Below are 15,650 nucleotides of genomic sequence, written 5' to 3' on the forward strand. Positions count from 1 at the left end.
TTTCTGGATGGGATGATTGATTGATTGACTGATTGATTGATTGATTAATTGATTGACTGATTGATTGATTAATTGATTTAAACGATTATTAAAAACCGATTATCAACTAACTCGACTCGGTATCTCGGATCGCTCATATCGATTTCATGATATTCGCGAATATCCAGAGCATCCTCATTAATGTTACTACTACTACTGCTGTTGCTACTACTACTACTACTACTACTACTACTATTCTTTATTTGGTCGGCGTTATTTGAAAAATTTCTTTTCATCCAAACGATGTAAGGTTTATACTGGGCCGAATAATTAGTCTTCAACCTGATCTAAAATTTGCATAATTTATGTTAATTTATTCAGAATTTATTCACCTATTCGTGGTTTTGATTTACTCAGACAACGTTAATTTTACGTTGTAATTTTTTTTATAAAAAATTTTAATTGAAGCAAATTTATGTTAATTTATTCATAAAATTAATTTATTCATAAAACTACCGTATGGGTTATCCCAGACACAACCACGTGACGTTGATCTGATGTCATATTTACATTAAGGTCATCTGATGAAACGGATGAATAGAATAAAATAACCTACAACAACAATAACAACCACAACAACAACCACCACAAAAACAACAACAACAGCCACAACAACAACAACCACAACAACAACAACGAAATACCAACCGACTACTAAGATGGTTACATTCGATACTTTGTAGCCGGTTCCGTCCTTTGGACCGACCCGACAGCGAATCTCGAAGTTTTCATGGGAGAGCTCAGTGAAGAGTATCTCAAATTTTATTGTGGTTTCCAAGAGGTTGATTGTTTTTTCAATAGTTGACGGTTTGGGGTATCTGGCGGCGTTTGGCGAGCCCTACATAGAAATAAGAATAATATTAATAATAATAATAATAATAATAATAATAATAATAATAATAATAATAATAATAATAATGGGAACATCTTTTATTTTTCACCATAAAAAACATACAATGATAAAAAAATATATGTATATATATATATATATATATATATTGATAAAAAAAATATATGTATATATATATATATATATATATATATATATATATAAGTTAATGTTAATTAAATAATGTGCAATGATGAAATTTTGTCATAAATGATAAAAATAATAATAATAATAATAATAATGTAGAATGTATGTTGTAGAATTTCTTGGACAAATTGCATAACTTCTCATAAAACCTGTGGAAATAACAGTAACGATAGCGACCTGAAAAACCCAGAACACATCAAGACTGTCGGAAAAGTCACTTCTCACTTCACCACTACATTCCACGCGTATCGATTTCGGTTTCGAGTCGGTACCGGTACGGCCGGTATCGAACCGGATACGAATGGTTTCAAAATTTATGGCCATCTTCTCGTCAACGTAGGCTCGTAACTCGGGCAGTGAGTGGTGGAAGTCGGCTGTGAGGATGATGATGATGATGATGCTGATGATGATGATGATGATGAGGGTGGCGATGAAGATGATGGTGATGATAATGATGGTTGTAGTGGTGGCGATGATGATGATGATGACGATGATGATTAACATTAAACTAAATAATACTGACTATAATTAAAAATAATAAAAATAATTACTCTTAAGCAATACAACAGTCTCAATAGAATCTTTCCTATCTCCCAGAGTAGCTACACATTTGACCGTGGGGTTGGTTCGAAACTCATTACCGACAGAAGGCAAGTAGAAACCGTATCTCGGATCGTAGGTGAATCGGTCGGATATATCCTGTCTCAACAATTCGACTTTTGCAGCCGGATTTGTCACGGAGCATGGGAGCGTGAATGGCCTGTGGGAGTTGGCATCCGTGAAACCATTTCTCTGCCGGAATAATCGCTTGGGATCGTCTGAATGGATGAATGAATGAATGGATGGATGGATGGATGAATGAATGAATGAATAAATAAATGAATGAATGAATGAACAAACAAACGAACGAACGAACGAACGAATGATTGAATGAATGAACGATTGGGTGGTCTCTATTTGTGTGTGCTTCTGCTTACTAAATGTCTGAGACGAGTGAATGAATAAATGCAAAAAAACTATGTAACAACAATTAAAACAAAATAACAACAACAGTTACGCTAATAATAATAATTATAATAATAATATGAACAATAATATTAATAACCATTATAATAACTAAAATAATAACAACAATAAAGGCAATAAATATTTATCCGACTAATTTTAACCAGATGATGACAATTCATCAGCAGAACATTGAAAACGTAAAAAGTTACAAAAGTTGGACACAAAAAAAATTTTTCCTAATTCCTAACTATCAACATAGATGAAGCGAGTATCTTGATAGTGGTCAGTCCCGGTCAGAGATGTGCAGTTATAAAAACCGGTATCAGTAATGGCGACTCGATATAGGGTCAAGGTTGATCGATGAAGTTCCGAGTCTTCGTCGTAATGGTGGTCGATGTTGGTGTTAGATGTTACCTTGGTTTGTGAGTTTTTTTTATCATCCATTTATTCATTTAATTTTTTGTATTTTTAAATATTTATTCATTCATTCATTAATTAAATAATTCATTCATTCATTCATTCATGCATTCAATCCACCAACCAACCAACCAACCATTTATTTATTTAATGATCTATTTATCTTCCATTGGTGAATCAAGTCAAATCATTGACGAATGCATTCGTCCATTCGATCGTTTATTCATTCATTCATCTACTAACTCCTCTCGGGGTTTCCCAAGAAATTGGAAAACCGGAAGTGCAGTGAATAGAAAATTTTTCGCCCGTCATAACAGCGTCGCCATCTTGGTCCTCGATTTTGATCTTTGGTGATAATTTAGAATCGATCGTGACCTTATCTGGTGAGGATGAAAAGATTGATTGAATGAACGAATGAATGAATGAATGAAACAATGATGAATGAATGAATGAATAAATGGATGGATGAATTAATTTATAAATAAATAGTTAAATAAATGAACAGATGAAGGAAAAACAGAAAGACTGATCTATGCAGTATTAAGCAAACGAAACTGTTTGAATGAATAATGAATGAACAAAGAAATGAACGACAAAATGAAAGAATGAATGAAAGAATGAATGAAAGAATAAATGAATAAATGAATGAATAAATGAATAAATGAATAAATGAATAAATGAATAAATGAATAAATGAATGAATGAATGAATGAATGAATGAATGAATGAATGAATGAATGAATGAATGAATGAATGAATGAATGAATGAATGAATGAATGAATGAATGAATGAATGAATGAATGAATGAATGAATGAATGAATGAATGAATGAATGAATGAATGAATGAATGAATGAATGAATGAATGAATGAATGAATGAATGAATGAATGAATGAATGAATGAATGAATGAATGAATGAATGAACGAAAGAGTGAATAAACACAGTCGATGGATGAATGAAATAAATAACTTCAAATCCAGAAAAGGGTGTCCGGAAAATTCATCGTGGAAAATTCATCGTGGCAAATTCAACGTGGGAAAATTCATCGTGGGAAAATTCATCGTGGGGGAAAATTCATCGTGGGAAAATTCATCGTGGGGGAAAATTCTTCGAGGGGGAAAATTCATAGTGGGGTAAAATTTATTGTGAAAAACAGTTTTTGCAATTACACACCTTACAATTTTGTCATGACGAGTATGCAAACGTGCCCGACATACAAGATTTTGATATTGATCACATTTCCAGAAAGTTTTTTCTTCTGTAGCCGCATCTTTTACGAACAAGTGACCTGAGTCAATTAATTTTCTTTTTCCTTTTTCACTGTACATGAATTCTAGTGACATTTTTACACAAAAATTAGCGAATCGTGATGCAAAAACTACATCCTCATTTTTGACACACTTCACATACAGTATTTTATTATAGACTTTTACTTAACTTACTCAGACACGTCCGACGTCCGCGGTCCACCTTTGTATATATTTTCTATACCATACTAAGGGTATACAAATGATAGTATTAATAAGCATGGATGCTATACGTTGCCTATTGATATAACCTCCAATACAGTATACTTTGTATATTATACGTATATATTATATACGTTATATGTTATATACGATATATACGATGAATTTCACTCCATGGTGAATTTTACCCCACCACGATGAATTTTACCCCACGATGAATTTTTCCACGATGAATTTTCCACGATGAATTTTACCCCACGATGAATTTTACCCCACGATGAATTTTTCCGCGATGAATTTTCCACGATAAATTTTCCCACGATGAATTTTCCGTAAACCCCTGAGAAGACCAAAAATGAAAACTTAGCGGCTTTGATGTTCGAAACGAATGGTTAAATAAATAAATGAATAAATACACTAATGCCTTTGCCTGCCTGCCTACCGATAATAATAACGATGATGATGGAGACGATGATGATGATGATGATGGAGACGATGATGATGATGGTGGTGGTGATGGAGACGACGACGATGGTGGTGGTGGTCTCGATGTTGTTGATGATGATGATGATAGCGATGATGGTTTTTTCAGCCAATCATGGCAGTCAAAAATTTAGGCACAACAAATACAAAAGCAATATCATCCTAACGTACATACACACATACACACATACGTACATACATACATACATACATACATACATACATACATACATACATACATACATACATACATACATACATACATACATACATACATACATACATACATACATACATACATACATACATACATACAAACATACATACAAACATACATACAACAGCGCGCATTCCAAGGAACTTCATAAAGTTAACAGTGGAATGCTAGAAAAGCAGGAGATAAAATTTTGCTACTTTTATCATCATCATTATTATTATTATATATAAAGAATAGTGCACATGATTCGGCTGTACATATACTACTACTACTACTACTACTACTACTACTACTACTACTACTACTACTACTACTGCTGCTACTACTACTACTACTACTGCTACTACTACTACAACTACTGCTACTACTACTACTATTACTACTACTACTACTACTACTACTACTACTGCTACTACTACTACTACTACTACTACTACTACTACTACTACTACTATTACTACCACTACTAATAATAATAATAATATTAAATAAATAAATAATAATAACAACGAATATTAAATAATAATAATAAATAATAATATAAATAATAATAATAATAAAAGGTGCTTTGTCAGACTTTTATAACAGGATGTTTTCAATTAAAGTACTCTGAATGAAAAATAAGCAATAGAAGAAGAACAACAACAATAATAATAATAATAAAAATAATGATGATGATGATGCTGCTGATGATGATGAAGAGGTGGAGGAGGAAAACAATAATAATAATAATAAATGCTATTACTGCTTCTACTATTACTACTACTCCTACTTAGACTACTACTACTAATAATAACAATAATAATAATAAGTATAAAAATAATTATAATTATCGTCATAATAAAGGTTATAAATATTTATAATTATTAGTTTTAATTAGATGATTTTTGATCATTATCGTGAATGAAAAAAAATCCCCGTCAGCACCTCGTTTCATTTGTAGAAAGAAATCTTTTTTAAAATCATCTTCATCTTCACCATCATCATTATCATCGCCATCATCCTAATCATTATCATTACTCACATCATCATCATCGTCGTCGTTATCAGCATCACCATCACACAATTCAGCGCAGTGCTTTATTTATGCTCCTAAGAATTGAAAAAAATATAAGAAAATAATAACAACAACAACAACATAACAAGGATTACAGTGGTTCAGCAGTAGATAACTCTGCTGCGTGAGAGCCACTGAATCGGTTTTGGCGAATTATATGGAATTAGAATCCCAATCTTCCAAGTCTGACTTTGAACTCCTTCGTTGTAAAAGCTGTTAAATTTTTTCAGTCCAGCTTATTCCAGCGTTCACTAACTCTCGAGCTGAAAAATCCTCCTTTCATTGTTCCTACCCTTCCTTTGAAAGCTTGTCCTGGTGCCCTCTTGTGTTTCTACTTTCTGTAAATTGGAAGATTAGGGATGGATCTATCCCATCTTCATCCGTTATGATTTTTATTTAGTACGCCTGAGTAACATCTCCTCTAGTCCTACGCCTGTCTAAAGTTGTCAGTGCGAGCCTCTTCAATCTTTCCTCATATGAAAGTCTCTCGCAATTTCGAACCTTTTTTTCAACACTTTTTTTTGTCTTTAGGTCGCACTAATGAAAAGGTTAAAGGTTAGCCTCTCTTCTGCGCTTTCTTCAGAGGTTTCAACGACACACATAAATTATGGCTGATAGTAAATAATATCATTCATAACTATAAATAATTTAATATAATTTAACAATGAGTTACTAACCGATGCTTTTCGATTCCGTCATCATCATAACCACCATCATCATCATTATCATCATCATCCGTATCATCATCATCATCACCGTCATTTCAGTTGTCTAAAAGACAAAATCATCAACAATAAAAACTACAAACAAATATATTTATGACGTAATAGATGTAATTATTTTATTTTTTTTATTATTATCATTTAAATTATTAATACTATCATATCATTATCATATCGGTATCGGAAATTTTATTGTCATCACTCCAACTATCATTATTATTTATCTATTATGATATTCCAGCATAATAACGACAATGAAATCTTTTTATTTCACAAACTTTTGCTTCTAAGATGCACTGTACACACACACACACACACACACATATATATATATATATATATATATATGTTGGTAATAGACCATAATTTTTACAATATTCTATAAATTCTACCGAATGTTTGGCGTTAATATGTTTGTAGTTCGTTATTCGACAAGTCTTGAACTACCTTCCTTTTAACTTCTAATTCTCGAGAGAGATGGAGCAGTCGCTGCTCGCGAACTACAAACATATTAAGAATATTGTAATATATATATATATATATATATATATATATATATATATATACATACACACATATGCGTATGTGTGTATATAAATATGTTTTTGTATATGCCTTGCTTTTTTCATTGCAACATTTTAGTGCGTGATATATAGATGAACGTAAGTATGTATGTGTAATTGTATGTATGTATGTGTGCATGTTTGTTTGTATGTATGTATGTATGTGTGTGTGTGTATGTATGTTTGTATGTGTATGTGTGTGAGAGTGTGTTATAGTGGGTGACTTTAATGTTAATTTATTGGACAAAGATTCAAATGACTCTAAAGATTTCCAAAGTTTTCTATTTTTCATTTTGTTTCTCGACTTTAATTAACTTGGAACGCCAATCCATTGATCGGCAGCATATTCACGAACCAACCTCAGGCTTTTCTGACCATTTTCCAGTTTATGCGATAGTAGAAAGTTTTAAAACTGCTTTCAATGGTGGCCGAATTTTGAATTTTAAGTAGAAAAATTAATAAAACATCCATTTTCTTTATTAAAAAAAACCATTTCACTTCAAAATTGGAATTCAGTGAAAAAGGGAATAATCTAGATAAATAGACATAATGTCAAGATAATCGTTTAAAAAAATCCAAAAATTATTTGTTGCATAGATAGATCGACTGATTGGCAGATAGATCGAAAGATAGATAAAGATAGAAACAAAAAGACATAAAGAGAGAGAGAGAGAGAGAGAGAGAGAGAGTGAGAGAGAGAGAAAGAGGGAGAGAGAGAGTGTGTGTGGTAATAAGCAACATAATGATGTAAGTGTCGCGAAAATTCTTCATGTAAAAAATTCAAAATGAAGAATGATAAAATGAAAAACATAAACTAAAAAAAACGAATAAATAAAGTCATCACCATGGTTATTATTATTATTATTATTATCATTATTATTATTATTATTATTATTATTATTATTATTATTATTATTATTAGTAGTAGTAGTAGTAGTAGTAGTAGTAGTAGTAGTAGTAGTAGTAGCAGCAGCAGTAGCAATAGTAATTAAAATAATAATAATGATGATAAAATCAAATGAACATTGTTCTTGGAATATGATTGATTAGTCAGAATGACGTCATAACATTAGTGAAAAAAATCAATACCATCGCAATCATCATCATTGTTATCGTTATAGTCATAAACATCATCATCACCATCCTCATCACCATCATCATCACCATCATCAGGCTACTTGTTGTTGCCTTGGTAACGAAGAAGTTTCGGCGCCTCGCCAGCTGTGTAGTTGCCAGATGACGTCAGCGTGTCCACCTCAGCAGCTGCTATCGTTGCTGTAGTTGCTGCTGCTGCTGCTTGGTCGGTATCTCTGTTTGTTTGCATGTTTGTATGTGAAAATGGTGAAAATGGAGATAAGATTTAGATGATAGATTCATTGTTAGTAATATCACATTTAAACACACACACACTCACACACACACACACACACATATATATACACACCACACAAACATATACACACCACACACATATATACATACGTACACACCAATACATGTGCAAACAAACCCCAATGTAGGCAGTAAGGAGAAAGATTTATTTATGAAATTCTTAAGTGGAGTAAAATCAGCCATCGTGAATGGCTTAACGTTCAGCAAGCCCCGTCTATTAGTATCATTTCCCTTGCTCTGATTGGTCAGCTTTTCATTTCCTTTTCCCTGATTAGTTGATTTAAGTTGCTTGGGCGTAGCGTGAATGACCAATGGGCTGCTACATTTCGGGCACTGTTCTTTGATGTATTGCTGAACTGGTTGGTTGAATAATTGATAGAACGATCACTTAATTGATTGATTAATTGATTGATTAATTGATTGATTGGTGGAATGGTTGATGGAATGAGTGTTTAATTGATCGATCGATTCACTGACTGATTGACAAATGTATTGGATTTTAAACAAATCACTTGAAATAAAAATGTTACTGAAAACTCAGCTGACTAAAAAAAGTTTCAATCATTAAACCAACCAACCAACCAACACCTCAATCAATCAATCAATCAACCAACCAATCATCCAACCAATCAGCCAACCGACCGAGAGCAATCTTCGTGTTCGTCTTCAGTTTCGTTTCGTTAACGACCACCTTTTCGATATCGGCGTTCATCAGAGTCACGTGATCCTCGAACACGTGACCACATTTCAAACATTCCATCTGGCGGAAAAATTATGGCGGGAAATTTATGGCGGGAATCATAATAATAATAATAATAATAATAATAATAATAAGTTACCATATTCTTCCTGTCTTGAACTTTCATAAACCTGGAAACATGCTCCATGAATTCCTTAGTGGTGATGATGATTATTATTATTATTATTATTTATATTATTATAATTATAATTATTATTAAAAACATCATTATAATAGTATATAATATAATATTTATATAGCGCTTTTTAAAATGAAATCTCAAAAAAGACAACTAACTAAACTATAAAGTAGTCATCACAGTCATCACAGCTACCCAAATCATCACTACCATCATCATCATCATCATCAGCAGCAGCAACAGCAGCAGCACATAACCCTCACTTACGTTGCAATCCTCCTCTGAGACCAGCAGCACTCTCTCTCTCCTCATCTTCTGCAGAGTATCGAACTCAATCTTGACGCAAACGCCACTATCTTTGACGTCACCATCATCAAAGTTACCACCATTTTTAGCATTACAGCTATTAGGATCAGTATTGACAGCGTCAGTGGCAGCAGTAGTATTTTTAGAATCTACGGGTTTTCCCAAAATTACTGATTTATTTATAACTTGAACTCTTTTGACGCCTCTGAGGTCAAATTTGTCCTCTATAAGACCTAGGGGCTTTTTCTTGGTGTAGTATAACCAATGGTCGATAATTACACAGATAGTGATGAATGGCGAGAGGTGATATTTTAGAGATAATGATGACAGTTGTGAGGGTGTTGTGATTGACGGTGATGACGATAGCATCTGTTCGGCTGTCGATGATGTGGCAATGGCTGGCGACGACTGCAGACGTTGACGCAACGGCGTTGTCGTTGTTGAAGTCGCTAGTGGGGTTAGCTGTCTTGTGTTGTAGCGCAGCTGCTGTCTCGATATATCTGAGTGGATGTTGTTGTGGTTATTGTTGATGTTGTTGATGTTGTTGTGGTTGTTGTGGTTGTGATTGTTGTGGTTGTTGTAGATGTTGATTGTTGCTGATACACACACACACACACACACACACACACACACACACACACACACACACACATACAACAAAACACACGTACACACACAAACATTTTATCGTTATTACTACTTTATTTCAGTACATACTAAAAGAAAAGTAGTAGTAGTAGTAGCAGCAGAAATATAGGTAGTAGTAGTAGTAATAGTAGTAGCAGTAGTAGCAGCAGTAATAGTAATAGTACTTGATTAATATTATTATTCTAGCATAAACTTCAAAAACAACATAAAACCTTTCATGAATATTTTTTCTGTAACTTCGTCATCATCATCATCGCTACCACCATCGCTACCACCATCGCTGCCACCACCATCATCATCGTCGTCGTCATCGTCATCTTTTTCTTCATTATCAGTAACAACAAATAACTTATCACCTTTATTATCATTATCATTAATATCATTATTATCACTTTTATTGTTGATGTTGTTGTTGATGATGATGTTATTATTATTGTTGATGTTATTGTTGTTGTTAATGTTGTTGTTGTCGTTGTTGCCAATGGGCACCGGTGTTGAAGTTGAGTTTGGCTGATGAGGAAAATTATCTTTTGAAGATGGAGTTCCATAAATTGATAATTCCTCTTGCTGCTGTTGCTGTTGTTGCAACTGTTGTTGCTGCAACTGTTGTTGTTGTTGCTGCTGCTGTTGTTGTTGCTGTTGTTGTTGTTGTTGACGAGGCTTATGTTTGTGACGTTTGTGTTTGTGTCTGCGTCTTCGGCCTTCGCCATCCTCTTGGCCATCTTCATCTTTGTTGGTGGATCTATTTTTAGAGCCAGATCTATTTTTAGATTTGTGTATTTTCGTTGTTGTTGTTGTTGGTGATGATGATGTTCCCGTAACCTTAATTTTGTTAGTAATAAAAGAAGCAGTGGAGTTAGTAGGATTAGGAGCAGTTGTGGCGCTAGCTTGACCATTATCATCATCATCACAACCGCCATCTTCATCATCACCATCACCATCGTCGTCATCATCATCACTATCATCGTCGTCGTCGTCATCACGGCAACTATCATCATCATCATCACCATCAGCGCCGTCCTCATCATTATCATCATCATTGTTGTTGATTCTCACGAGTGAGTAAAACTCGTCATAAGAAATTCTACTGATGTTTCTATCGTCATCATCATCATCGTCGCCATCATCATTATCATCATCTTTATAGCTACTATCATCATCGCCGTCGTCGTCGTCCCCACCACCATCATCATGACTTCTTTTATTCCTCCTTTTATTTCGTCTCAGATGGATGGACGGTGTGGATCTGACGGTCATCAGCGACAGATGGTCGATTGATGGCGACAGTGGCGACTGCCTCAAGTCGTAGTAGACGCTACTACACTGATGACGATGATGGTGATGACGACGACGATGATGATGACGAAGATGATAGCGATGGTGATAAGGACAGTAATGATGATGATTGTGATGACTCTGGTGGCTCACTCATTTATTCATTTTTCTACACACTCTCCACTCATTCACTCAGTTTTTGATTCATTCCCTCACTTATTCTCTCACTGATTTACTCATTCATTCGATCATTCGTTCATACACTCATACGTTAACTCATTCATATAGTCAATCTTTTACTCCATCATTCACTCATTTCATTCATTCATTCATTCATTCATTCATTCATTCATTCATTCGCTCACTCACTCACCCACTCACTCATTTATTCATTCATTCATTCATTCATTCATTCATTCACTCATTCACCCACTCACTCATTCACTCACTCATCCAAATACAAAACAATGGAACACTTACTTCAGTATTACAATCGCCACCGGCACTCTTATTATCACCATAGATGATAACCTCGCTGTCATCATCACCCTCGCTCCCAGCGCTGAATCTATAATTGTGGTTATCATTCTCCTTAACGAATGGTTTTTCAATCAGAATCTTCTGTAGCTGTTGTGGTTGCTGCTGCTGCTGTTGCTGTCGTTGTTGTGGTTGTTGCTGCTGTTGTGGTTGTTGCTGTTGTTGTGTTTGTTGCTGCTCTTGTTGTGGTTGTTGCTGCTCTTGTTGTGGTTGTTGCTGCTCTTGTTGTTGCAGTTGTTGTTGTTTAAGTAGAAGATGTTTCTGCTGTTGTTGATGTAGGTTTTCTAACTGTTCTTGGCTAAGTTGTTGTTGTTGTTGTTGTTGTTGTGTATTACTTTCTTTCATGCCAACCACAGCAACAACATCAGATTTAGTGTTAATGTTGTTGATTTCAGCCACAACAACTTGTTTATACTGAGTTGGTTGTTGTTGCTGAAGTTGCTGTTGTTGTTGCAGCTGTTGTAGTTGCTGCTGTTGTAGTTGCTGCTGCTGCTGCTGTTGTTGTTGTTGTTGTTGTAGATGTTGCTGTTGATTGAGTAGTTGTTGTTGTATTTGTTGTGTTTGTTGTGGATCTAATGTTGTCTTTGCTCCGAAAGAACTAGATAGCATGAGATCATCGTCATGATCTGCTGGTTGAAATCAATCAATCACTCAATTAACCAATTAATTAATAAATCAATCAATCACTTAATCAATCTATCTATCTATCAATCAATCATTCATTCATTCGTTCGGTTAATCAACCAACCATATATAGGAACTTGGTTTGGTATATCAGATATAATCCTGGCTTGCAACTTTTTCTTTTGTTGTTGTTGTTGTTGTTGATGTTGTTGATGTTGTTGTTGTTGATGTGACGTTGTTGTTGTTGTTTCAACAGGTGCGTCAAAGTCGTAGACAGTTACTATCAAAGGGTTCTCCTCTGTGTCCAGTGTAGCGAAAAACTGTATGTATGATTGTGTGTGTGCGTGTATGTGTGTGTATGTATGTATGTGTGTATATGTGTGTGTATGTATGTGTATGCGTGTATGCATGTGTATGCGTGTATGTGTGTAACAGCAGCAGCAGGAACAACAACAGCAGCAACAACAACAGCTACAACAGCAACAACAAACATGTTTCTTTTCAGCTTTGTTCAATGGTAAGCCATCGACAGAAATCTGCCAAAATAATAACGAATGAATGAACGAACGAACGAACGAATGAATGAATAAATGAATGAATGAACAAAAAATGAATCAATCAATCAATCAACCAACCAACCAGCCAACCAACCAATCATACATTCAATACAATGATTGAATGAATGAACGAACGAATGAATGAATTAATTAATTAATTAATGAGTGAATAAATGAATGAATGAATGAATGAGTGAATCAATCAATCAATCAATCAATCAATCAATCAATCAATCAATCAATCAATCAATCAATCAATCAATTAATCAACCAACCAATCAACCGATCAGCCAACCAACCAACCACGTTGATAACAGCAGGATGCAACTTCAATACAATCTCCTTTCTATAATTCTTCTCATCATTTATCGGGTTTCCAGCTAAATACAGCTTCATGAATATTAATTAGGTAATTAAAAATGTGTGTGTGCGTGCGTGTGCGCGCGCGTGTGTGTGTGTGCGTGCGTGCGTGTTTTCGACGTTATTTTCTACTAACTTGATGTGAAATGAATGAATGAGTAGAACGAATGATTGAAATGAATGATTGAAATGAATGAATGAATGAATGAATGAATAAAATACCTTCTGAAGCTTTTTTAGCATTTTTATACTCTTAATATCGTCAAAAAATAGCAGGAGATTGTGGGAGACATCTAACTCTCTCAGGTTAATCAAGTTCTCAATTCCTAGTTGATCGGTTGGTTGATTGATTAGTTGGTTGGTTGATTGATTGGTTGGTTGATTGGTTGGTTGATTGATTGGTTGATTGGTTGGTTGATTGATTAGTTGGTTGGTTGATTGATTGGTTGGTTGATTGGTTGGTTGATTGGTTGGTTGATTGGTTGGTTGATTGGTCGGTTGTCAATTTAATTCAATTATTCATCCTCCACCAATTAACCAACCATCCAAATCAATTAACCAATCAACCTGCCAATCAATCAATCAACAAACCTTCCAAAGACATCAGAAAGTTGAAGGCCATGGACAACTGAATCAAACTGGTTAGCTTCATCGTCGTCATTATTCTCGTTGTTGGCGACGATGATGACGACGACGATGACGTCATTCTCATCATCGAGCTCGTGCCAGCAACAACATTATCATCATCATCATCATTAGTAGTAGTAGTAGTAGTAGTAGTAGTAGTAGTAGCAGCAACAGCAGCAGCAGTAATAGTAGTAGTAGTGCAAGGAATTTCTTTGAAGATTGTCACAGATTTAGTAGTGTTATTATCATGAATATTTGTTATCATTGTCGTTGTTGTCACTTTGTTGTTGTTCTCAGTTATGGTGATGTTGTAGAGAGATGTGATGGAGTTGTAGTTGAGTGAGAGGCTCTCTAGTCGAGGTAGGTTCTGTCCGTTGGTTTGTTGGTTGGTTGGTTGGTTGATAGATATGTTAAATGATTGAGTGACTGATTGATTGGTTGGATGATTTATTGATTGGCTGGTCGGATTGTTAAATGATTGATTGGTTTGTTGGTTGGTTGGTTGGTTGATAGATATGTTAAATGATTGAGTGACTGATTGATTGGTTGGTTGGATGATTTATTGATTGGCTGGTCGGATTGTTAAATGATTGATTGGTTTGTTGGTTGGTTGGTTGGTTGATAGATATGTTAAATGATTGAGTGACTGATTGATTGGTTGGTTGGATGATTTATTGATTGGCTGGTCGGATTGTTAAATGATTGATTGGTTAAATAGCTGGTTGATTGAGTTGGTTAGTCGGATAGATAGTTGGCCGGTAAAATGACTGATTGATTGGTTGATTGATTGGTTGATTGATTGCTTAATTGATTGATTGATCAATAATAACAATAACAATAACAACAATAATAACTAATAATAATAAAATAATAATGGTGCACCTCTAAAGGCACGTCAATACGGCTGATGTTATTGTGAGAGAGATCAAGTAGTAAAAGATTATAGGCCTGCAGCTGAAAAGGACGGAAAATTATTTCAAAATAAATTATAGTATATTTAAATTATAGTATAATATATATTTTAATTATAATTATAATTAACTACAGCATCACTGAAGAGACTAACAATAGAATCGTCGATAGATGTTATCTTGTTGAAGGCAAGTTTCAACTCATTCAAACTATACCAATTGGCCGACATGTGTTGTTGTTGCGGCTGCTGTTGCAGTTGTTGCTGTTGCAGCTGCTGTTGTTGCTGCTGCTGATCGTCATCCTTTTCTTCAGGTATACAAGTCGTTGCAGAGCACAATACTGACTGAATGATAATGATTATGATATTAATAATATTAATAATAATAATAATAATAATAATAATAACGAAACAAAGAAAATATATTTTTAAGGATATATATATATAAATATTTTTACAATATTCTATAAATTCTACCGAATGTTTGGCGTTAATATGTTTGTAGTTCGTTTTTTCGATACC

At 34.3% G+C, this 15,650-nt stretch overlaps 1 protein-coding gene across 1 annotated transcript in view; it reads right to left on the bottom strand.

The window, feature by feature from the left end:
• Window positions 1–5,647: 5,647 nt before the first annotated feature.
• HELRODRAFT_194249 (hypothetical protein) overlaps window positions 5,648–15,650 on the bottom strand; it is a gene marked incomplete at its 5' end in the record, with an annotated part of 11,651 nt that continues 1,648 nt past the window's right edge. Inside the window, 12 exons of the mRNA XM_009031255.1 lie at window positions 5,648–5,668; window positions 8,167–8,324; window positions 8,525–8,762; window positions 9,049–9,166; window positions 9,246–9,299; window positions 9,552–10,090; window positions 10,595–10,748; window positions 10,913–10,998; window positions 11,423–11,561; window positions 11,994–12,545; window positions 12,812–12,853; window positions 15,285–15,473. Coding sequence (XP_009029503.1) covers window positions 8,189–8,324; window positions 8,525–8,762; window positions 9,049–9,166; window positions 9,246–9,299; window positions 9,552–10,090; window positions 10,595–10,748; window positions 10,913–10,998; window positions 11,423–11,561; window positions 11,994–12,545; window positions 12,812–12,853; window positions 15,285–15,473 — 2,247 coding nt within the window. The 3' untranslated portion in view covers window positions 5,648–5,668; window positions 8,167–8,188. The remainder of the gene's footprint in view (window positions 5,669–8,166; window positions 8,325–8,524; window positions 8,763–9,048; window positions 9,167–9,245; window positions 9,300–9,551; window positions 10,091–10,594; window positions 10,749–10,912; window positions 10,999–11,422; window positions 11,562–11,993; window positions 12,546–12,811; window positions 12,854–15,284; window positions 15,474–15,650) is intronic.

This window comes from Helobdella robusta (assembly GCF_000326865.2).
Source record: "Helobdella robusta unplaced genomic scaffold HELROscaffold_71, whole genome shotgun sequence".
Classification (NCBI taxonomy): domain Eukaryota; kingdom Metazoa; phylum Annelida; class Clitellata; order Rhynchobdellida; family Glossiphoniidae; genus Helobdella; species Helobdella robusta.